Source organism: Phalaenopsis equestris, unplaced genomic scaffold (assembly GCF_001263595.1).
Source record: "Phalaenopsis equestris unplaced genomic scaffold, ASM126359v1 Scaffold000745, whole genome shotgun sequence".
NCBI classification, from domain to species: Eukaryota; Viridiplantae; Streptophyta; class Magnoliopsida; order Asparagales; family Orchidaceae; genus Phalaenopsis; species Phalaenopsis equestris.
The window spans coordinates 768,086-792,587 of NW_018165185.1; the positions used below are offsets into that span (position 1 = coordinate 768,086).

Here is a 24,502-nt window from a genome sequence, read left to right on the forward strand (position 1 = left end):
TTAGAGTGTGGCTCACTTTAATTTTTTCACTATCCTGATCAGACACCTCACTCAAAAATTATTGTGTAAAAATTTGGGTGTGTGGTGTCCGTACGCAATAATTTTTCTAGGAACAGTCTGGTATGTTTGTAGATGCCCCCTTTTTTTTTTTTCATTGTTTTCCACTTTTCTAAAGGTTTTGCATTATACAAATTTTATTTTATTTTATATTTTTTTTAATAAACTGTGGAAATTGTAATTTTAAACATTTGAGGATAGAGAAATGTGAAATTTCATAATTCTACAGCTTTGAAATTCATATATTTACTTTATCATATTAAATGTCACGTCAAACTGAAGCTGTACGGCTTGAAATAGCCTAAAACTATTGAATAATGGAATTGACAATTTTACCACTATTGGCAACCTCATACTTTTATTTTTGGCATATTTACAAACAAAGCCCTCAAACCATTGCTATTTACGGAACTAGCACTCGTATTTTCTTTATTTGGCAAAAATGGTAAATGTAGGCTTAGGATTTTATTGTAAATTTTGATATTTAATTTGAAAAATAGATGAAAGAGATGGCTAGATTTGTAAATAATAATGTTTGAATGTTATTTATTTAATTGCCTTCTTTTTATAGAATGAGTGCTGAAAAATTATCTTTTAGGGTTAATTATTTTATCTTTAACTAACATGTTGTGCATTGGAGCGTTAAATAGTATTGTAAGTAATTAGGGTGTAAACGAGCCGAACACGAGCGAGCCTAGGCTCAGCTGGTGTTCGGTTCGTTCATATTTCAAGCTCAAAAAATGTGTTCGTCTTCGACTCGTTTGCTTAGCGAGCCGAACACGAGCCGTTCACGAACAAAAAGTCATTTTTACAACCCTAATCATGTAGTCATAAGATGTTAATGATTGTGGCAATGTTCAAAACATCATTTGAATTTAATTTAATAAATTTTGTTCTATTTTCTTCATCAGTACTTTCAATTGATTAGAAATCTTTGTAGCCTTGTAGTCAATACTACTCGTCAAAGATATATATAAAATTGATTAGTAGTATTTCGAGCCAAAAAGAGCCGAAAACGAACGAACAAATATCGGTTCGTGTTGTGCATATTCGGCTCGTTAACTTAGCGAACGAGCCGAAGAAGAGCTTCTTAACGAGTCGAACACGAGCTGTTCGCGAACAACAAGAATTTGCCTTTTTTTCTATTTTTATTTTTAATGTCATGCATTTGATCAGATGTTTTTGGATTTTACTTTGGATTAATTTGACCTGCCCTTTTTTAATTGAAATTATTATCATTAAAGTTGACATTAACCCTAAACTCTAGAGTCCCCAAGTTTTGGTTAATGATAAAAATAATAATAATTATTATTATTTTGGATTATAGTTTTTTTATTATGTGCAAGTGGAATCATATAAATCCAAAGTTTATTTAATTTTTTTTATTTTTTAGCATTGTCAAATATATTTTTTTAAATGTGATATAAAAGATTTGTAGGGTAAAAATATAAAATAAAAAAAAAACAAAATTGAAGGTTAGATATATAAATACATAGGAATTATGTGGCATGTATGCAAATTCCCAAAGATTTGGCCCCATAAATTAAAATAAAATTGAATGAAGTCTATTTTGCAATTAATTAATTTAATTTAATTTATTTATTTTTAATAGCCTTTTGGCATCCGGCCGAATGCGGCTGGCTGCCGCCCTTCCAAAAGCCGCATAATGCGGTTCAAAAGTACAATGGGGACAAATTTAGTTTACATTATAATACTTATTATTTTTGGATGGAATGTTTATTTTAAATAAAATATAAGTCAGGACTTTTGTGTGGAGAGGCTCCCAAACTTTATCGTTATAAATAAATATATTAAAATAAATATAAATTTTTTTTTTGGGATATTTACATGCAAACCACCCAACTACAATTCATGTGTATTTATGTAGCTGATAGCTAAACTTTACTTTCCACTTTATATTAAATAAATCCTCCTATCAAATAAAAAATATCATTATTTAAGGGAAAAAAAAGAAATATGCCTTCGCACGCACAGTAAGGTGGTATGGTATGTGATACGCTGCCAACAAATTTTCATCATCTGACATGAATCTCGAGGTAATATTTTGAGCAATAAATATTCAAATTTTGATAAAAAGTCATTGAGTGATCCGATTTTAGTAAATTTATAGTTAAACTGAATGACTCGATGAGAAAGATTCAATGATATCAAGGTTAGTCCAATCAGAGTCAAATCAAGTCAAGATCAAGCGATTAAATCATTCTTGAAAGATTTCTGGACATATTTGAAAGATTAAATGAATGTTGAATTCAACGAGTTTATAGTCGAATCGAGCGTCTCTACAAGACGAATCCAATGAGCAAGACGAATCCAATGAGCTCAAGGAGCTCAAGATTGCTCAATTCCGATATCGTTAAGACACTCAAATGTACATCAAATGCCATCCGATCGAGGGAAGCTCTCCGAACCATCAAACATTAATAGTTCATATTCTTGTATTAATTGCACTCAGAACACTATAAATAGAGCCTCACCCCTCACATGAGGGAATTAGACTTGAGAGAGAACTTAAGGTTTTGAGAAGAAGCTTAACTCCAACATCATTTCTGCCACCGCAAACTATCGTCGACCACCACCGATCACCGCTAACCTTCGTCGATTACCGCCGACCGTCATCAACTATTATCGAACACCGCTAACCAGAGCCGTCAGTCGACGTTGTATCTTAGAAAATCTAGTAACCCTTTCCCATCTGTGGGACAAGGGGGGCTTCTGTAATCATCAACTCATAGTGGATTTTTTTTAACTGGGTCAGACAACGTGGTTTTTTCCCTTATGGGTTTTCCACGTAAAAACTTCTAGTATCATCACATGTTGATTCTCTTTCATCTGAGTGTGTGCTGAATCCTCGTGCAACGCTAAGACGATAATCCATTACTCTACTGCCGCGAATTTTCTAGCATGCATTAGTATGTATGTAAGAATTGAAGTTTAGGTGTTGCATGTGTAAATACATAGGAATTGAGGGCATGTATGTAAATCTTTCAAATTTTTGTACAATCATAGTATGATTTTGTTAGAATGTGCAATTGATGTTTGAATGAAGTCGATATCAAGTTTGAATCATATTCAAAATTTGTTTGAAATTTGTTTGAAATACGCAAGATTAAATTCGAGGATGTTTTATCAAGTAAAATTGAACGATGTAGTGTGTGAAAGATTTCCAAATGTACAATCTGAGCGCGGACCAACTAATCTGAGTACGTGGTGCTTTAATATATATATATATATATATATATAAAGAATTTGGTGGTATGTATATAAATGCCCCAAATAAAACAATTAAAATTAAAAAAAATCATAATATATTCCTTCCAAATTTAATGATTTTTAATGGTGGCCTTCACCGGCTGTGTTAAGAACAAAAACGGAAAACATTTAGAAAATGTACATAAATAACACAACTATATATCTAACACCTAAAATATTTATTGCATATACATATAATACTTTGCTCATCAATCTATGCATGAAAGATGCATGCCACATTTAATAAACTTAATGACCACAATATCCTCGTGGTGATGTTAGTTTTTTTTGCATATTATATACCTAAACATAATAATTTAACTACCAGTTGTGGTGTGCATGGAAATATAAAAAAATATTACACGTAGAGCTACGTGCAGAGTCCAATAAAATTACGCCGTGGAAGTGATCGGTCTGGTAACACGAGGAAATATTCATTTTGTGTTATTCAGGGGTTATTGTGTTTTATTCAGGTATTATTGTCTTCTGGGAATATTCCCGGTGTTATAATAACACAATAACACATTAGTAATACTTGAATAACACACAATAACACTTGAATAACACACAATAACACTTGAATAACACGAGGGGAATATTCTCTTGTGTCGACCACCTCTATGACGTAATTTCATTGGTCTTCGCAAGTAACTCTACGTGCGGAGTTTTGATGTAATAGTTTTTCCATGTAAGTGCCCATTTTTTAAAAAAAATATTTTCATGATTAAAAATAAAAGAGCGGTTACATTAACATCACCCAAAATATTATTATTTACAAATTAAACATCCTCTTTCTCCCTACTCATATTTTTTCTTTTAAATGTATGGTTTTGATGGTTATAAATAGCAAAGTTTGTTATGCTCTTTATGTAATTGTCCCTCTCCCACAGCTTAAAACCCTGCCTTCATCCTTTCCCCACTCCACCATGAAATCCCTCTAACTTCTCCGTCCCCAAGTTCCAGAAACGAGCAATTTTCAGCATAACTCTCAGATAATCCATTGATTCTCAGAGAAAAAAATCGACGAAGCGCAGGAGCTCAACGGAGGTCTGAAAGGTTACTGGAATCCGAGAGCCTATCAGAAGCTCGATCGCAGCGGTCGGCGATCGAATAAGAGAAAATTGAAGCTGGGAGGCGGGTGGAGGGTTAAGGTATCTCCGAAGCTGAAGATCTTACAAGCGTTTTGGCCGAATAGGATTTTTGCCCTAATCCGGCAAGGCTACGTGCGCGCGATGTTGGGATTTGCCGGCAAGCTCTGGTACGGCAATGGCCAGAATGAGTACGTGGGACTGATTGGAGGTCCGTCGAGGAAGGAATATGAGGAGCGGTTGATTCTCCAGTTACAGAAACAGATCTTGGAGCGGAACCGCCGTTACGCCGCCGCCGGGATCACCGGTGCTCACAAGTGCGACGCGCTCCGGCGAGAACGGGTTGTAGGTGTGGTGGTCTGGGTATAGGGAGCAATTATTGAGTGCGGACGCCACATGTTGATTGGTGGCATTTTATTGCCATCACAATACTATCAAAATATCATGAATCTGAATCTATATCATCTACACGTAATATTTTTTTCGTTTGTAAGTCGGAAAGAATTGTTAATGACAGAAGTTGCGGGCAATTAATACATTGGTTTCATAGTTTTAAAAAGTACACTTGATTGTTTAATTCGTCAATATCAATATTTTGGATGATCTATATGTAATTATTCATAATAATTATTGGTATCTATGCATACAAGAAATATGCAGCCCAATCATTTAGAGGAATTGATGCCAATTGAATCTATTGGTCCTAATGGAAGTGTAGAACTTGTGGGATGCACTAATTGTACTATCATTGTCATCACCTCTTGATTGACTAAGAAATTGTTCATATAAATACCACTTTATTCCTATGTATTTACTTATCAAATATTATTTTATATATATTCATATATGTCATCTTATCTAATGTATGAGAAGGTATATTTTATTTTTTTAGTTAAAATTATGACATTTTATGACACATTATTTATACATGAAAATCAATATTTCGTTTTATTTCAATTTAAAAAAATGGAATTTCTTATGTGATATAAAAGATTTGAGCAGTATAAATGTAATAAATAGAGTTTTGGTCTTAGATATGTACTAATATACAAAGAAATTGGGCGGCATGTATGTAAATGCTGCTTTGATCTTTTTATGAATTGACTAATACATAACAAACAATGTTATAAACCATCAACTAATAAGACATTTTCAATAATTAAGAACTATTTCTTTTAAAAATTAGCTAAACTAGTTACTTTTGAGTGGTATAATAGCCAAGCATCACTTTTCTACATATTTTGGAATCCAATGCTAAGAATGTATTTTTATCACCAGTCATGTAACCCGAGCAACGGTTATCTAAATACCAAATAACTTTATTGTTTCTAATGTGCATGTTTTCTATCACATAAAATTAGCTAGTAATTTTAGGAACCTAGACCATTTGGTCCCTTTTAAGGGAAAGGAGAATACATGTTCTGATGAATTTAAGGATTTTTTTTTTTACTTTTCATTTTAATGTGTTCGTGTGAGATCTATATAGACATATGATGCAATATTTCTAATTGTTGCGCATGAAAGTTAGGAGTTTTTAGGAAATGCATGCATAATTTTTTTTTTTGGATTTAAAGTTATTCTTCGTAAAAGAGTATCCTTCTATAAGTGTCACTTGATGTAGTGAAAATTGTAGTTTAGGATTAGTGCTCAATTTTCTAAGTTCTAATATTTATTTTCTAAGATTCTCACTTGCACTTTTAGTCATTCCTAAATTGGCATGTAACCTATGAGTTTGTTCTTAAAGACTTTCAAATATACTTTCTAAATCATAATATGTTTCTTATAGATCAAAATGCTTGAGATTTTTTTTTGCAATCTCTTCATAAATACAATGTTTTTTTAGGTGTTGTGTTCTTGAAGACTTCAACATTATACAAAATTAATGGTAGAGTGATCTAAATTTCCCCATACAAAATTTTTATGATCCATGTGTTCATGGGCATTGACTAGAAACTCGTGAACCATCGGTATTACGACTTTACCAAGCTCAGCTACAAAATGGAGCTTACTCTGTTTAAAATTATTTGCTCTACTGAGCTACCCGGGCTAGAGAAATCACGCTTTGTAATGAGCTTAAAATTTTTAAGGGCTTCTTCATACCTATCTTGTGCTTTGGTACTAATAATAAGACATGCGTCATAGGTACCCAACGCCAAACTCTTCCCCTTCAATCCTCTGTGGGACATCTTCCTTTCATGAATTTGAGAAGAAGAAGAGTGTGAGGGATGGAGATTATAGAAATAGATTCATGAAATAAACATAAAATTTTTCATCTCTGAACACCGTTTATAAGGGTTGAGTGTTGCAACGCTGATATGCAGCGCCACGGTGCTAGCCTTTGACATGGTCAAATTGCGTAAGCAAACAATCCAATTTTTTGTCTGTTACAAAAGGATCTCATGAATTGATTAATGTGGCATGGTGGTGCTTGGTCTCGATGCAATGGGCTGAGGTAAGGCTTGGTCAAACGTAGTCAACTAATTTTAGGTTACACTTGTAATGCGATTAACCATCAATGAAATCAATTGAGTGCCACGAAGGTAGGGGTCAGTGATACGCCTAAAATATATAGTGTTTTTAGACACATTTTTATACTTATTTTTGAGATATTGCGTTTTAATGGAAGGTATTTGTATGTTTTTCTTGCAGGTACAAGTAAAAATATGAAAAATACAAAAAGGAGTGAAAAAGGATTAGATATGGAGCAAAAATGCAAAAGTGGTGCAAAAGAGTTTTGGCGCCTAAGTGCCAGATCTGGCGCTTAAGTGCTGGTGAAATAGAGAAGGTCGCACCTAAGCGCCAGAGGTCCCGCGGTTAAGCACCAGAGGTGGTTATTTGAAGGTTTAATTCATTTCACCGAATTCTGAAGGGACATTTGAGGCACTTATTGGCTAAAGATGGTGGCTATGACCACTAGAAACGAAAATATGATTAAAAGATTTGTGAAAAGAGGCATCCTTTGGAGAATACATCGAATTTGGACATATTTTGAAGAGTTACCAAGACACCTTTTGGAAATTTATAAAAGAAGGAAGTTGAGACATCTAGAAGTGTGCTTGAAAAGGGAGAGTCTTGAGAAGATCTTGAAGAAGTTTGTGGAGGAACGTTTGGAGAGATTTTCAGGCACCATAAATTTACTTTATCTTTTTTGTTTTTAGTTTTATTGTGAGAGTTAAGAGTGTTGTAAAAGATAAAAGATTCAAAGAAACTTCAAGAGTTTGGTGGAGGATTTGAGATAACTTGAATTACTTTAATTAAATTCTACAATCTTAAGTAAAGGTTTTTCATAGTTAAATTCCCGAATTTACCTTTCCTTTAATTTTCTCTATTGGATCCATACTGGGTTTTTAAAGAAAACTCTATATTACTTGAAACGATAAATATATTTGCATAGCACTCCTAGTGAGAAAACTATTAATCTAAATTTTATAATATTACATTTGTTCTCACTAGAAGCTATTGGTTCAAGATTTTGGCCATATTCGGGAACATAAATATCTGTGTAATTACGGGTTGGGACAAGGGTCCTTAAGAAAATCTAGATCCGAAACTACAAGTATAACAAAAACTTTCTAAACGACTTCAGAACCTTAGCCTCTATCTCTAGAAATTACTACTCGAGTAAACTTGGTGCGGCTATTTTCAAAATTGCTTAGAGAATTAAAAGAGATACTTCAATCTTGGATTACTCAGATAATGTCCCACACTTTGATAATATAGGCATGCGAGTCCAATTCTTCTTTGAAAAACTTAAAGAGAAATGCACCTATATCTCTATCTAGAAGTAATTGAGGAAGAAAATATATAGTTCATGTTCCCAAATTTATACGCCCAAACAATATGGATTTAGCAAGTATGAGAAGATTATCAAACCAAATTGAAAACATTTCAAAAAGTCGTTCAAAGAAACTTACTACCTTACAAAAAATTCTGTCAAGAAATCATGCCTGAACAAAGATAGGGGTATTTGAAGGTATAAAATTAAAATGACATCCTCATAAGATAACTTATTTTGCCGTTCAAGAAGAACACTTAGCTACTAATTGTCCAAAAAAAAAAGATTAAGAAATTGTCATATTAGAAGGGTGTTTCAACACGGATATAATAGACTTGGGCTGCTAAATTTGGGATACATATTCTATCAATATCATCAATTCAAATGATACCCTTGAAGAAAAGGAACGCGCGAACTTCCAGTTTATAAACGATATCCTTGATAACCCAATACTTCAAGACTCCTTAGATATATTGGATCAACAATTCATGAATATGGAATACATGCCTGAATGAAATTAAGGTCTTAACGAAGACAAAACAAACTGTGAGTATTGCCACTAGTATCAAGCGATTCATAGAAGGTATAAATGTAAGCATTGTCATGTTCAAACATATTATAAATGTGTCCACGAAAAATATGATGTTCTTTATCCTAAAGTTTTAACTGATTTCAAAATGAAACACCCACTTCTTGAAAAAAAAGGTTAGGATACTTGAACGACATTTCAATTCCATTGAAGAAAAAATGGAAATGATCATAGGTTATGATAAGGACAATTGGAAAACAATCTGAATGACAAAAACCTCATCAATACCTATGAAGATAATCAAGAATCACTTGATCTTGTGCTCAATAGTGTTGAAATAGAACTGGAAATAGAATGATTGCTCATCATCTACAATCTCGAGAAAATTCATCAAGTCCAAGTTCTAGCTATATTAAATAATCATGACTATGAAATCATTCTCTCTGCTTTCATTGATACAAAAGCAACTAATAATTCAATTTCTGTTGATTTGGTACCAGCTACCATATTACTTTGAGTGATACATTTAGGCGTACATCTCAACTCGATGGTTTCGTGTTGAATTTATTCATATTATTAGAAAATGTTATCTGTTTCTCCGAACTCATTATCAGAATTGGTCCCAATGTTATAACATTGAAGAAATATTAATTCATTATGAGTTTCCCGATTCACAATCATCTATCAAACTTATTTTGGGACTCAATTTCTTCTTGAAATCTAATGGAGATTTGATGCTTACTTCAAATTACCTTACCATTTTTCATCATTCTGCTACGATTCCTATCATTTTTAGTTATGCTCATACAGAGTATGCTTGGTTGCATGGTGACAAGAATTTAAAACTTCTTACATCAAAAATTTTAACCAAAAATATTTCTGAAAAGAAATAATGTAAAAAAAACAAAGCAAGTGTGGTTTTAATGGCTTGATCTAAGCTTAATTTGACTCGGATTGGACTAATTTAGGTAATATTAGATTCTTCTCTCGAGTCGATCATTTTAACTATAAGTTTGCTTAAATCGGAGGATTGGATGAGTTTTTATCGATGTTTGAATATTTATTGCTCAAAATGCAGTATGTAGATCAATGTCATGCCTCGAGATTCATGCCAGATGATGAGATTTGCTGGAGATATATCAAAAATGTCACTACTGGTAAGAAGGGGGAGAAAATGGATTATTAAGTGGTTCATATATATTCTTCAAGATGTAATAAGAGACTATGATAATTACTATTTATAATTATTTCAAATTGTGAGTTTATGATCACAAATTCACAATACCTTATAACGTGTGACATGTGTTCGTGAAACCAGTTAGGATAGTCATAAACATTAAAATAAAAAGTCATTGATGCTAGTGATTATTGTTTTCGCAATATTTGTCTTTGAATCGTTTAAAGTTCTCTAAAATTATATTTCTTACTCCTCTACACATTAAAGGCATGCGTTTATGCAAGCCATTATAGAGTATTGCAAGAACAAAGGCCAAAATTTAAGGTGATGCTTGAGATTAGGGCTGTCAAAAAAGCTCGTTGTTCGTGAACAGTTCGTGTTCGGTTCGTCAATGAGTTCGTGTTCGATTCGTTCGATAAGTAAACGAGACAAGCACAAACAAATTTTTTTCGTTCGGTTAGTTAGACGAACCAAACACGAACAGTGATGCGTTCGTTCGTGTTCGAATCGTTATTGTTTGAAATATAAAATAATATAAAATAATTATATATAAAAAATTTATTATATTTTAAAACATTAAATTTTATAAATTATAATATATAATAAAATAATAATAATAATATATTAATATACTATAGTAGTAATATAATATTGAATATTTATATAATATAAGTTATATAATTAATATATAATATTATTTTTATATATTAATATTAGGGATGTCAAACTGGCTCGTCGTTCGCGAACAGCTCGTGTTCGGTTCGTGTTCGGCTCGTTCGTTAAGAAACGAACACGAGTGTTCGACTCGTTCGTTAAGAAACGAACACGAGCTTATTTCAAACAAACTAAATTTTCGAACACGAACACATGAACACATGCTTTGTTCGTTCGTGTTCGATTCGTTTACACCCCTACTTGAGATATGGACTCTGATATCCTTATATATGGATGACACATGTAATGTGTAAAAGAGTTCCAAATGTACAATCTGAGCCTCTTTTATAGTTTTAAATAATCCATATATATATATATATATATATATATGGCTATGTTAATTTACTCTCTTAAATTCATTTCTAATTATGTATTTCTTTCTAGCTTAAACTAAAATTGCATGTACAAAATATATAATTGTAAATCTTAGACATTGAAGAAGATGAAGCTTGAATAATTTAATTGTGTTTGTATTTTTTTTTTTTAAATTTCATTTGGGTAGTGTGATGTATGTATTCATTTGTTTGGTAAATATTGGATGGTACATTTGTAATTTAGTTAAATTATTGATTGTAAAATTATATCAATGCATCATATTTATTCTCTAAATATTGTAAACAAATGTTTAAAGTACTATATTTTTTCATCAAATATATGTATGTATCTATTTAAATATCTATTATTGTAATATGTTTATTAATTCCAAAGGGTCTATTTATAACGGAACACGAGCACACCGTTCACGAGCCAATTTCTAATATGAGTGAATTTGAAATATAATTAATTTCAAACACACTAAACACGAGCCAAGCCTCAACTCGCTGTTCTACAAAAAGGAGAGGAAGATTTACATACATTCCCCTCAATTTTCATGTATTTACATGTCTGACATTTTAAAAGTCAAAGTGATAATATTTTTAGTGATATGATAGATTTGGGTGGAATTAATATAAAAAAAAAATAAAGTTTTGATGTTACATATATAAATACATAATAATTTGGCGGTATGTATATAAATGCCCCAAATAAAACAATTAAAATTTAAAAAAAAATCATAGTATATTCCTTCCAAATTTAATGATTTTTAATGGTCGCCTGGCCCTTTTACCGTATTTAAAAAAAAAAAAAAAAAAAAAAAACATTTTTTTCTTAAGAAAATCTACATAAATATCACAACTACTATGCATGAAAGATGCATGCCACATTTAAAAAACTTAATGACCACAATACCCTCATCCTGATGTTAGTTTTTTGCATATTATATATGTAAACATAATAATTTAACCACCAGATCAAGAATTTTATGGTATACATGTAAATACCCATTTTTTTAAAATTATTTTCATGATTAAAAGTAAAAAAAGGGGCGATTACATTCACGTCACCCAAAATATTGTCATTTACAAATCAAACCACCTCTTTCTTCCTACTCATTTTTTCTTTTAAATGTATGGATTTAATAGTTAAAAAATGCTATAAATAGCAAAGTTTGTTATGGGCTTTATGCAATTATCCCTCTCCCACAGCTTAAAACCCTTCCTTCATCCTTTTCCCCCTCCACCATGAAATCCCCAACTTCTCGGTCCCGAAGCTCCAGAAAAGAGCAATTTTCAGCATAACTCAGATAATCCATTGATTCTTAGAGAAGCTATTACAAACTGAGAACCAATGGAGAAAATCGACGAAGCGCAGGAGCTCAACGGAGGTCTGAAAGGTTACTGGAATCCGAGAGCCTATCAGAAGCTCGATCGCAGCGGTCGGCGATCGAATAAGAGAAAATTGAAGCTGGGAGGCGGGTGGAGGGTTAAGGTATCTCCGAAGCTGAAGGTCTTACAAGACTTTCGTCCGAAGAGAATTTTCGCCCAAATCCGGCAAGGTTACGTGCGCGCGATGCTGGGTTTCGCCGGCAAGCTCTGGTACGGCAATGGCCAGAATGAGTACGTGAGACTGATTGGGGGTCCGTCGAGGAAGGAATACGAGGAGCGGTTGATTCTCCAGTTACAGAGACAGATCTTGGAGCGGAACCGCCGTTACGCTGCAGCCGGGATCACCGGTGTCACGCGCTCCGGCGAGAACGGGTTGTAGGTGTGGTGGTCTGCGTATAGGAAGCAATTATTGAGTGTGGACACCACATGTTGATTGGTGGCATTTTATTGGTATTGCATTGCAATATCAATATCAATATCATTATAATACTATCAAAATAAAACGAATTTGAATCTGTATCTGCACGTAATATTTTTTTTCGTTTGTGGTGGTCTGCATCTAGAGAACAATTATTGAGTGTGGACACCTCATGTCAATTAGTTACATTTTATTGGTATTGCATTGCAATATCAATATCATCACAATACTATCAAAATATCATGAATCTGAATTTTGTCCTTTGCACATGTCTAAGTTGGAAAGAATTGTTTAATAGCAGAAGTTGAGGGCAATTACATACAAATCACCCGAAACTTATTATTTATAAACCAATCACTCTCTTTCTTCTATTTTTCAAATTCTCACTCAAATATGAAAATTCATGGTAAAACTCAAACCCATATTTTTCATTTTTATTAAGTTCTCAATAGTTTGATGATGGAACGTGTAAATATATTGCTTTCATAGTTTAAAATAATCACCTGGATGTTATGTTTAATTTGATAATATCAATATTTTGGATGATCTATATGTAATTATCCCTAATAATTATTGGTATCTATGCCTACAAGAAACATGCAACTCCATCATTTAGAAAAATTGATGCAAATTGAATCAATTAGTCCAAATGGAAGTGTAGAACTTATAGGATATACTTAATTGTATTATCACTGTCATCATCTTCTGATTGACAAAAAAAACATCCATGTACATACGACTGAACGGATTAGAGGTTGAAGTTTTATATATATATATATATATTCATATATGTCATCTTATCTTATGTATGAGAAGGTATATGTTATTTCTTTAGTTAAAATTATGATATTTATGGCACCTTATCTATACATAAAATCCGTATATCACTTTTTTTTCCAAGTTAAAATCTATACATGAAAAACTAGACTTTTGGTCTTAATGTAAAAAAAAATAGAGTTTTGATGTTAGATATATACTTAAATACAAAGAAATTTGGTGGCATGTAAGTAAATGCTCCTCTGATATTTTTAAGAATTGATTAATACATAACAAGCAATGTTTTAAACCATCAACTAATAAGACATTGCCAAGAAATTAAGAACTATTTTCTTGCCAAAATTACCTAAGTTAGTAACTTTTGTGTGGTATAATCACCAAGCATCACTTTTCCACATATTTTAGAATCCAATGCAAAGAATGTGTTTTTATCACTAGTCATATAACCCGAGCAACAGTTATCTAAATACCAAATAACTTTATTGTTTCTAATGTGCATGCATTATATCACATAAAATTAGCTAGTAATTTTAGGAACCTAGATCATTTGATCCCTTATAAGAGAAACGAGAGAATGCATGTTCTGATGAATTTAAGGATTTTTTTTTCCTTTTTCATTTTAATGATGTGTTCATGTGAGGTCTATGTAGGCATAGTGATGCAATATGTTTAACCATTCTGCATGAAAATTATGAATTTTTAGGAAATGCATGCATAATTTTTTTTTGGATTTAAACTTATTCTTCCTAAAAGAGTATGCTTCTATATGTGTCACTTGATGTGGTGAAAATTGTGCTGTAGGATTACTGTCCAATTTTCTAAGTTCTAATATTTATTTTCTAACATTCTCACTTGCACTTTTAGTCATTCCTAAATGGACATGTTACCTATGGGTTTGTTCTTAAATACTTTCAAGCATACTCTCTAATCATGATATGCTTCTTCTAATTCAAAATGTCTGAGATTTTTATTTGCGAGTTCTTCCTAAAAGAGAATGCTTCAATTAATTTTGTGTTCTTGGAGACTTCAACACTATACCAAGTTAATGTTAAAGTGATTTAAAGGGGCCTAATTTCCATGATCCATGTGTTCATGGGCATTGGCCAGGAACTCGTGGGCCATCGGGATTACGACTTTACCAAGCTCAGCTACAAATGGACGTCAATTTGTTTAAAATTATTTGCTCTACTAAGCTCCTCGGTCTAGAGAAATCACGCTTTGTAATGAGCTTACAATTTTTAAGGACTTCTTCATGCATATCTTGTGCTTTGGTGCTAATAATAAGACAAGTGTCATAGGTACCCAACGCCAACATCTTCCCCTTCAATCCTCTTGGTGACATCTTCCTTTCACGAATCTAAGAAGAAGAAGAGTGTGAGGGAGGGGAGCTTGTAGAAATAGATTCATGGAACAAACAAAAAATTTTTCACCTCTGAACACCGTTTATAAGGGTTTCAGTGTTGTAACTCTAATATGCAACACCACTGAGCTATCCTTTGACATGGTCAAATTGCTAAGCCAATAGTTCAATTTTTTGCCAGTTACAGAATGTTCTCATGATATGATTAATGTGGCATCGTGGTGCTTGGTATCAGTATAATGGAGCTGAGGTAAGGCTTGGTCAAACATAATCAACTAATTTTAGGTTACACCTGTAATGTAATTAAGCATCAATGGAATTGATGGAGTGACATAAAGCCAGGGGTTAGCACTGCTACATTGATTTGATTTATCGGGTCACACAGGTATTGATAAATAAAAGATCTATTACATACAATTTTGCATGTGATAACAAAGTATGATGCATAGGCACTAGTTAGGGCTATATTGCTAATTAAAGTCTTTTAGGCACTATGACACCAAATTTTTTTTGTAAAGGAGGCTGAGGCATGCATTACGGGAATGAAAAGGACATCTCTAGGTGATGCAAGTAGCATTGAAATCCCAATAGATATCTTCTTTGAAGAGTTAAGTCTATAAATTATATTTCATGATATAGGGAAATTTTGAAAAACTTCTTTAATATATGTATGTGTCCTCAAATGGTGATTTATATTCCTAACTTATTAAAAACTCGTGCTCTTCTATTCCATCATGTGGTAACTATTCGATTATGATACTTACAATTTGAAAGATATTGATCATGATATACACTTGTATTTGGTTTCTTTGATCACTCACAAAAGAGTTGATTTCCAAATTTTGATAGAAAGTATTTCATTTTAATGATAAGATATTCTTAACATTAATATATATATATATATATATATATATAGAGAGAGAGAGAGAGAGAGTTGAACGATTCATTCAAATTCTAAAATATTAAATAAAGAACAAGCTTCTGATTTGATCTGATTTTATATTAAAATTTAAGAATAACATTCTTGAACCCATTGTTCCTCCTCATAATAATGAGAAGTATAGGAAGAGGATTGGTAATTTTAATCTTTATGCCAATGTTAAAAAAAATATTTGGTTTATGTTGAAGTAGGAAATTAAGGTGGAGATTCTTGTGGATCATGGCCAATTTTTTTCATGTGAAAGCCAAGAACACTCCCAGAGGAACATGTTCTAACTAGTTAATTACTTTATAAAGAATACCCAAGCATCCTCTCGATAAAAGAGATTTTGCTTGTATTATCGTAAACCTGAGGAAATAGGTTATCAAAGGAAGACTATTTCATATGGGAAAGTCCTGATGCTTCAAATCTCAAGCTAAGACATCTGACAGAGAGCGAGTCTCTTACATCCCGAATGGGCAGCGGCTCAAAGGCATACGAAGCCCACGGAATAACCAAAATCATCTTGATGGGGATATCTCAATGCGTCAAAGCACATCCAGGCCATAAGGGCAGATGACAAATCATCGTATCCCAAATGAATGATAGCTCATCGACATTGGGCCATCAAGATGATATTGATGAAGTCAAGGAGTGACAGGGTTCAAAGGGGCTCAACAACAGGAAGATAGAGTGATCCTAAAAGGCAGAGGTAGCTGATTCGGGGTACCACATACCAATTATCTCAAGCCACTATGACCCTAAGTCTACCCGGTTGTGAAGGTAGTCGACCCAACACTTCCTGAGATCCCCAATCAGCAATCCATTAATTGAATCATCCATGGTGACCTCGGTAGCCCTAAGGTCAAAGGAAGGAAATTCTATCCTATGAATACAAGCTGAAGCTCCAAGAGGTGGGACTCACACCTGCCAAAGTGGCAAGGATGCCTCAGGAAAGGAGAGAAGAAGAGGTTCAACTACAAAGCTGGAAATCATCCAAACAAAAGGACTTACAACCCGTCTAGGTTGGGGAGTCTTCAAACACCCTAGGTACATTAGACAACCATCTATATATAAAAGGTATGTTGGCTCAGTCGACTTGGAGAACCATGGGGCATACCCTGAGGACATGCAAATATGAACGCAATTATGTAAAGAGGTCCTTAATTTATATGAAGGCCCTATTAAATATGATTGGCTTATAGCCATGTCATGCATCCAATTTAAAATATGGCCCGAAGGCCATACAAAAAAGTAAAAGTGTAATTCTTAAAATCCTCAACATTTTAATTCTAAATTTTAATTTTTTTGAATATTTTATCAGGAATTTGTAAAAAAATTTAGAATTTTTAAATCCTAAAGAGCCTATATTGCATCGTGATTCCCAAACAAACCACAAAAATAAAAATGAAATAATTTCAAGCATTCAGGCACACAATAAGGCAAAGAACAAGCCAAATCAAATAAATAAAAAAGGTCAGCATCGTTGGGTTGACAACAAATCCCAGAAAAGAAAAAGGCAGCTAGACTTCGCATATACATGCCCAGACCTAATTTTATACATCATTATAAAATGTAGAATTAAGATACTGGACGCGAGCATTTATTATTGGTCCCCTCAACGTGGTTCCCACATAAAAGTGCTTCGTGACTCATGCCCATATCTTATTTCTACTACAGGACTCTTCTAGATTCTAAAAGGTACATATGAAAAGAAAAAGACTCAACCTGCATAGAAAAAAATGTCAACAGGGAAAGCTATACAATGTATAAGAAGTTGTGCCTGGTGAGGGAGCTAAACAACACTTGCAAATAGAGGGTAAGTAGAAATCATTACATGCTACACTTTTTATATTGCACATGTGTGTGTGCATATAAAGGCACGACCTCTTGTTGAAGAATGCCCTAACACGCTACCATGCATATTATTCATGCAATCACACCAAAAGCACAAAAAAAGAAAGATGTTTGGTTATGACAACCAAAACAACAGAGAACAATAACCAGACATCAAAAGACTTCCTAGCACCCTAGATACTAGCCTAACACTTCATCTAACAAAAAGTATTCTAACCTAGCACCTAAGTGCACAAAATAAAGTCTCCAACTACTGTATGACTTTAATGGTGTGGCAATTTCGGTTCCGTTCTAAAGATCTAAGGGATCTAAAGCACTTCACAAGAGAGGGGTGACATTTTAAAGTAAGTATCTTCACATATGCTTTATATTATATAGTTTTAAAAGTAGGTGGATATACTTATAATAGTAAAAATCCATTTTTATACTTTTAAAATAGTAGACCTACAATGCGAGTCCAAGAGACACATGATCCATGTTAGAACCCTTGGATCCTTAGCACAGTCATTCATGTTTGTGGCTTGTGATATATAAACTCGCACTACTCATGGAGGCACCTCACGGGCAACGATCATTTGAATATCATGACCAACAAATAGTTCCTTCCCCTAACGAGTAAGATTATCCATAAGAGCGAATGGGCAAACATGCAATCATGCAAAAATCCCACATTGTGATTGTTCGACCGAGGTACAAAAAAATCACAATGGGTGCCCGGAAGAGAGAAGCACACATCACACAAATAGATGCAAGGATGCTACATGCAACATGACACATATGAATGGGATGTACCAGTAAAACATGCTACTTATGAAGAGGAATTACGTTTGCCCAGGAACCCGGGGCACCATGAGACAAGCAGACACTAGCTACAAGTGAGTTTGCATCAAGTAAAAGGATACCTATAAAAAGGGGTCACAACTTACCGAAGAGGCATTTACCAAGCACACATGCAAACATGCAAGATATGTAGCTGGCAAAGAGGAAATGCACCAAAAGTGGTAAGGGTGAGTATTTCGTGGAGGTAGTGACTCAGAAAGAGTGAGCACGTCATGAAGGCAAAGACCCAAAAGATGGGTATGTCGAGGAGGCAATGACCGGAGGATGGGCATGCCATGAAGGCAGCAGCCTGACAGATGGATCTTCTAAGGGGGCAGTGACCCGGGGATGGGCACGTCTTGAAGGTAGTGACTCAAACAAAAGGACACGCACAAGAGGCTGTGACCCGGAGGCAGGCATGTCGTGGCGGAAGAGACCCAAACAAAAAGGTATGCGCGAGGAGGCAGTGCCCAGAAGGTAGGCATATCATGGCGGTAGTGGGCTAAATAAAAGGCTATGTCAATGAGGCAGTGAACTAGAGGTGGGCTTGCTGTGAAGGCAATGATCCGAATAAAAGGGTATGCCAAGGAGGCACTGATCTAGAGGCAGTGGTGATCCTCACTGGGGAGAACCACAAACACATGTGAAAATGCAAATGAAAATATATACGGTGTAATATGAAGTAAAAGCACACAACTATGCAAGTGGTCGATCCACCAGGCCGTGGTGGATGATAAGACCAAAGAGGAGAGTGGATCGATATGGAGTAATCGATCCGACCCACAAGGACGGGTGATCGGGCTGGGATGAATGATTGATCCCGTGATGAGGGATTGACACATAACAGTCATTCAAACCCAAAAGATAGGGTGATTGGTCCGAGAAAACTGTTAGAACCTAAAATGGGCGATCAGCGCATATCAGTCAATCAAACCCAAAAGATAGAGTGATTGGCTTGGGATGACATATCAAAACTAAAATGATGATCGACACATAGTGGTCGATCAAGCCCAAAAGTTAGGGTGATCGGCCCGGGACAATCGATCGAACTCAAGAGAGGATTAAGGATTAGCCTAAGACAGCCGATCAACCTGAAGTGCTCACACATCACACGTATGATATGCAACAAAGAGTCACATGTAAAAATGCAACAAGATGTACCATGCACATTAAATGAAACATAACATGTTTGATGAAGCATGGAACTCATCCTAACAACCTCATGTAGCCACCTAGGTTTTAGCACTTGGACTTGCAGCATAGTCGCCTCTGGCTTTAGCGTGACAATGTGGAGGGTTTCCCGCTCTGATTTCCAACTCTCCACCGTTTATAGGGCAGACTAGTCACAAATCTTTTTCTACTCTACAAACCCCCACGATCCCATAGAATGGGCTAGCTACAAAGCTTTTCCCATTCTTCGCGATCGAACCCAACCAACCCCTCTAAGGAAGGTTAGGAGCACCAAAACCGTGGGAAATTGGGATTTCGACCTTACAGGATTTTGATCTAGGGCTCACAAGGGTAATCACTGTTGGGAAGCTAATAGTAGATAAGTTCATCACTTAATAAACTTCATTAGAGCAAGTGGTTGACAGAGTCTCCACTCAAAAAATCTTAGAAGGCTACAGGCCTTAGAAGGTATAGGTACACTTATAAATATTTTAAATGAATATAAGCCTCAAAAGGTACATGAATACTTAAGAATCTCAAAAGACTATAAGTCTCAAAAGTTACAAGTATATTCTAAGACTTCAGAAGGCACAAGCCTTAGAGGATACATACTTTTTCTTTATGCAAAGTATATATGCTAACTTTGATTACATGTTTAAGAAGCTAAATATTTGCCTGATAATATAAAAGACTGTATGTTTCATAAGAGTTTGATGTCACTATGCCCTGGGGTAATATCTAAATTTGATTATATTGGATTCAGGCCAAGAATTATAATAAGTTTATCTTCTATAGGGGGTAAGCTTTATCAAGTCAACTTTCTTATAATAAGAAACAACATCCCAAAAGAAATCTGATATAAGCAACTTTATTTTGTGGAGGCTTTAGTCGCCTGAATGCAATAATAGTTCAAGAAATGGGTCAACTCTAGCTCAAGGAAATGGAACAACACCAACTCAAGATGTGGTGCAACAATAGCCTAGACATGAAAGTATTACTGAGTAACTCTAAAATATTTTGGTAACTTTTATCTCATCATGCAACTTTTAAATCAAAAGTTGTATTGCAGTATAAAGAATCAAGTGACATTCAACAAGTGCAATATGGAGTCAAAGATATGGACTATCACAGTGTATAGAGCTACATTAAACGAAAAAGGAGCTGCATAAAATAACACATGAACATATGTATAAACTACATCAAACACAAGAAGAGCTACAAATACAGTCACACTATCACAAAGTACTAAGGAAATGCCACCAATACATACATACATACACAAAATTTTAATTTTCATAAGGGCTATGCTCCTTCAAGTACTTTTAGTTTCTCCTCCCTTTTAGTAAGAAAGGATACCTTCAAATGATTGGTTGGTAGGTGAGTCTTTGGTTTCAGCTTCAATGCAATGGTGCATCATAAGAATCCCTTTCCATAAGCTTTAATTGAATTCTCCTACACATTGGATCCGTAACTTTATATTCTACTATTCACAGGCCTATATCTTTGCTTGAAAAGCCCACAAATTCTTTGCATTCTGATCAAAATTAGCTATTGTCTATGTCAGTTCTGCTTACGTATTCATCAGTTCATGGAGGATAATTTGGTCCTACACTTTTGTACTTTCTATGATAGTTGATCTCTGCAAACTCAATTTTTCATGTTTTTAAGAAAAGGACCAGAGCATCTTTAGTGAGTGTCAACATTGCCTCCTCAACATTTTGATACTTCTATTGATATTTAGAAGGATGGGAATACTAGAACATTGACATCTTAAAATATGAGAAATCTCCTCTAAGAGGCATAAAAACTAGCCAAAAGAACTCTGAGGTTGCACTACACCAACACAAAAGGATGCACAACAATTGGCTTAAGGAACTTTAGGGAGGGTTGCACAACAACAGTGTAGAAGGAGGCACAACAACTAGCCAAAGGAATTCTAAGGGTTATGATACACCAGTGTAGAAGGATGCATAATAGCTAGCCCAAAGAAACTTTGGGGGTTACACAATGCTAGTATAGAAGGAACAACAGTAAGTCAAAAGACTCTAAACACTTCAAAAGGAAAGTGTGCCCTTTCCCTTCTCTGTTTGGCCTATTTATAGGCTTAAAATGGTGGAAACAAGACCCCAAATTTGTGAAAAAAAAAATGAAATCTCACATTTGGGGGTGTAACAGTCATCAGATTTTGCACAACTGGTGGTTGTCCTGTCTGATTCACCCACATTCACTGTGTCTTGTGATTCCCATGTGAAGTATTGCACGATTCATGGGTCGCGACGTGCGGTCCAATTCAAGACCAAGATTTCTGACCTGACCCACGAGCACCTTCTGAAAAAGCCTACATCCCCAACGTGACCTAATGCAACATGGTGGACCAGAAAACCACCAATGATGTATGTCTGACTTGACTCAGCAGCATGCACCAACCATGACTCAGTTGACCCGTGCACAATCTGTCACATGAAGTGACACATAATGACTGTTTGACCCATGCATGACCCACGCTTGCACACCCACCATTCTCACACATGTTTAACGGTCACCGTCCTCTATCACTGTCTGTTGCTGGCAAACTCAAGTTTTATGAATTTTTATCATATTTTTTCATATTATTTTTAGATGGTATAAGCAAAATTACAAATAAAATAGAGAGAAAAATGATGTGTTATCAACAAATTTCATTTCTTAGTGCAAATCCAAGGCATATTGCATGGAACTCAATGTATATTTTAGCAAGAAATGTTCTATGTTTCTGTTCAAATTAAAAATTATGTAGAATTTCAATTTCAACAAACTTGTAGTTAAACAGACAGACTCGATGAGACAAACCCAATGAAACTAAAACTAGTCTAATACAAGTCTATTCAAGCCCAAATCAAGTCATTGGACAACAATTGGAGGCTTTGAGTAGTTTGTTGAAGGGTCAAATGAACTCTAAATTTAACATACCTATAGTCAAATTGAGCTTCTTGTTAAGAGGAACCCAATAAGTAAAAGATCACTTGATTCTGAGGTCCCTAAGGCCCTTAGATCATTAAAAAATTTCCTATGATCAAGAGAAATAAATACTGATTATGAGAGTCAATCACCCAAGAACCAAAATGCCCATCTTTTGGTGTTATAAATAGACCTCCTCTCTTCACTCAAGGGAGAGAGGAGAAAAGAAAGATAATGTGTCGAATTTTAGTGTTGTTCTAGACTCATGAGCCGATGAAAAATTTTGGCCTACGTAGCAGTCGACCACTATTGAGCATCTCTCATTAGCTACTGTTGAGCATCGTTAGTTGTCGTTGATTGTTGTCGATCATCCCTTGCTTGCTGCAATTAGTTAATCTTTTTCTATAACAATGTATCCGTAATGTAGTGTAATGAATTTTCCCAAATACAGTGTAACAAAATATCCCAAACACGGTGCAACGAAGTATCTCGATTATTGGGTAACAATGTATCTTGAATATGATATAAAGAATAATTCTATATTGAATATCCAACAATAACTCTCAACAATAACAACTTACAACCCCTGTGTTAAGATAATGTCAACTTTCTTTAAACTCCTGAAGTTTTATCCTTACATCGTATAACAACAAGTGATGTTTCTTTTGAGAAATGATAAACATATGAAAAGGGCAGCAGCCACCAACCGATATTAACCAACTTTGGCTTGCGTGGCAAATTGACATTATTGCGGCTTCCCATTATGACCTATATGACTAACTACAACCTATGTAGCTCACTACTATTTTAGATTTAAACTATGGCCTTCCTGACCAAATGTTGTTGTAGCTCCCCATTATGATCTACGTGACCAAGTAAGCCATCCTACATGGTAATTTGCTTTTATGGAGTCCAAATACAGCTTTAGTGGCCAACAGATGCTCCTATAACTACTAACTATGGCCAACTACTATTATTACTTTCAACTACAACCTATATTACAAACTGACACTATTCCAACCACCAACGATAGCATTTGCGGTATACCACTTCTTCTATAGTAATTAACTACAATATTTACAACCTAACTGTCATTATTATCCCTAAAAACTACAGCCATTTTTGCCCAATTACAACTATGAAATCTGGAATACCATTCTACATTTATAATTATCAACTTTATAATTTCAACTTCCTTGATTCAGAAGAAGAATGGACCAGTGCACTTACAATCACATAGGTAATTACTTTGACTAGGTTGGGCTCAGGATTTTTTCCCTTCTATAGGGCTTTCTACGTAAATAATCACAGTGTCTCCTCATGCTGTATTTATTTTATCTGTGTTATATCTTCTTATAACGCTGAGAAATTAAATAAGCACTATCCTACTATGAATTTTCTAGCACGCAACAAGTCTAGAAGACTTTAACAAATTTAACATAGTTAAAAAATGTCTGATATAGAATATAACTAACATCAATGGATCTTTTTCAGTTATAACCATAAAAAATTTCAAATGGAGAGTTCTTTGAGCTTCTAGAAATAGTTATAGTATACACCACTCTAATGGAAATTCAGCCAAATGGAAATTATAGTGATAGGGATCAGGAGATAGAGAGAGAGAGTTAAAAGAGGCACATGAGGAGAAAGAAGTTTTGGTTTTAGATTCTTCCTCCATTAGATTTCCTCCATGTTTCAAATGAGATGGCATTTTGGCAGGTCTTTACTTGGGGAGAGGAAACTTAGAAATTCACTAGGAGGGCTGTTACTCCACTTATTTATGATTCCATGAGTTTTTGTGTAGATTTACTAGTTTCTTCGTTATGACTAATTGCTATGAAAATGACTTTCTCTAGACTTATATAAATGAACCCCTGAGATCATTTTAAAATCCATTGAAACCATTAAAAGCTTCTAAAAACTCTTCTT

General features: G+C 34.4%; 3 protein-coding genes across 3 annotated transcripts in view; all 3 read left to right on the forward strand.

Moving 5' to 3' along the window:
- The window catches only part of LOC110030652 (peptide chain release factor 2), a 34,023-nt gene extending 24,140 nt beyond the window's left edge, over window positions 1–9,883 (forward strand). Inside the window, exon 7 of the mRNA XM_020733471.1 lies at window positions 9,798–9,883. The gene's annotated coding sequence lies outside the window, so the exon portion shown is untranslated. The remainder of the gene's footprint in view (window positions 1–9,797) is intronic.
- On the forward strand, window positions 3,412–4,784 carry LOC110030641. The gene is made up of 3 exons (XM_020733451.1): window positions 3,412–3,465; window positions 3,801–3,828; window positions 4,339–4,784. The coding sequence occupies exons 1-3, from the start codon at window positions 3,412–3,414 to the stop codon at window positions 4,782–4,784; spliced, it is 528 nt and encodes a 175-aa protein (XP_020589110.1).
- LOC110030654 lies at window positions 4,206–12,988 on the forward strand. Its single transcript, XM_020733480.1, has 2 exons — window positions 4,206–4,343; window positions 12,259–12,988. The coding sequence occupies exon 2, from the start codon at window positions 12,279–12,281 to the stop codon at window positions 12,693–12,695; it is 417 nt and encodes a 138-aa protein (XP_020589139.1). The 5' UTR covers window positions 4,206–4,343; window positions 12,259–12,278; the 3' UTR covers window positions 12,696–12,988.
- The last annotated feature ends 11,514 nt before the right edge of the window (window positions 12,989–24,502 follow it).

Bases quoted from the DNA above. Each gene is read 5' to 3' on its own strand.
- LOC110030641 (XM_020733451.1), top strand. From the start codon at position 3,412: ATGGTGGCCTTCACCGGCTGTGTTAAGAACAAAAACGGAAAACATTTA. The intron at 3,466-3,800 runs GTACATAAATAA...TGTTTTATTCAG, and splicing joins ACGGAAAACATTTAGAAAAT to GTATTATTGTCTTCTGGGAA. The intron at 3,829-4,338 runs GTGTTATAATAA...ATTGATTCTCAG, and splicing joins GTCTTCTGGGAATATTCCCG to AGAAAAAAATCGACGAAGCG.
- LOC110030654 (XM_020733480.1), top strand. From the start codon at position 12,279: ATGGAGAAAATCGACGAAGCGCAGGAGCTCAACGGAGGTCTGAAAGGT.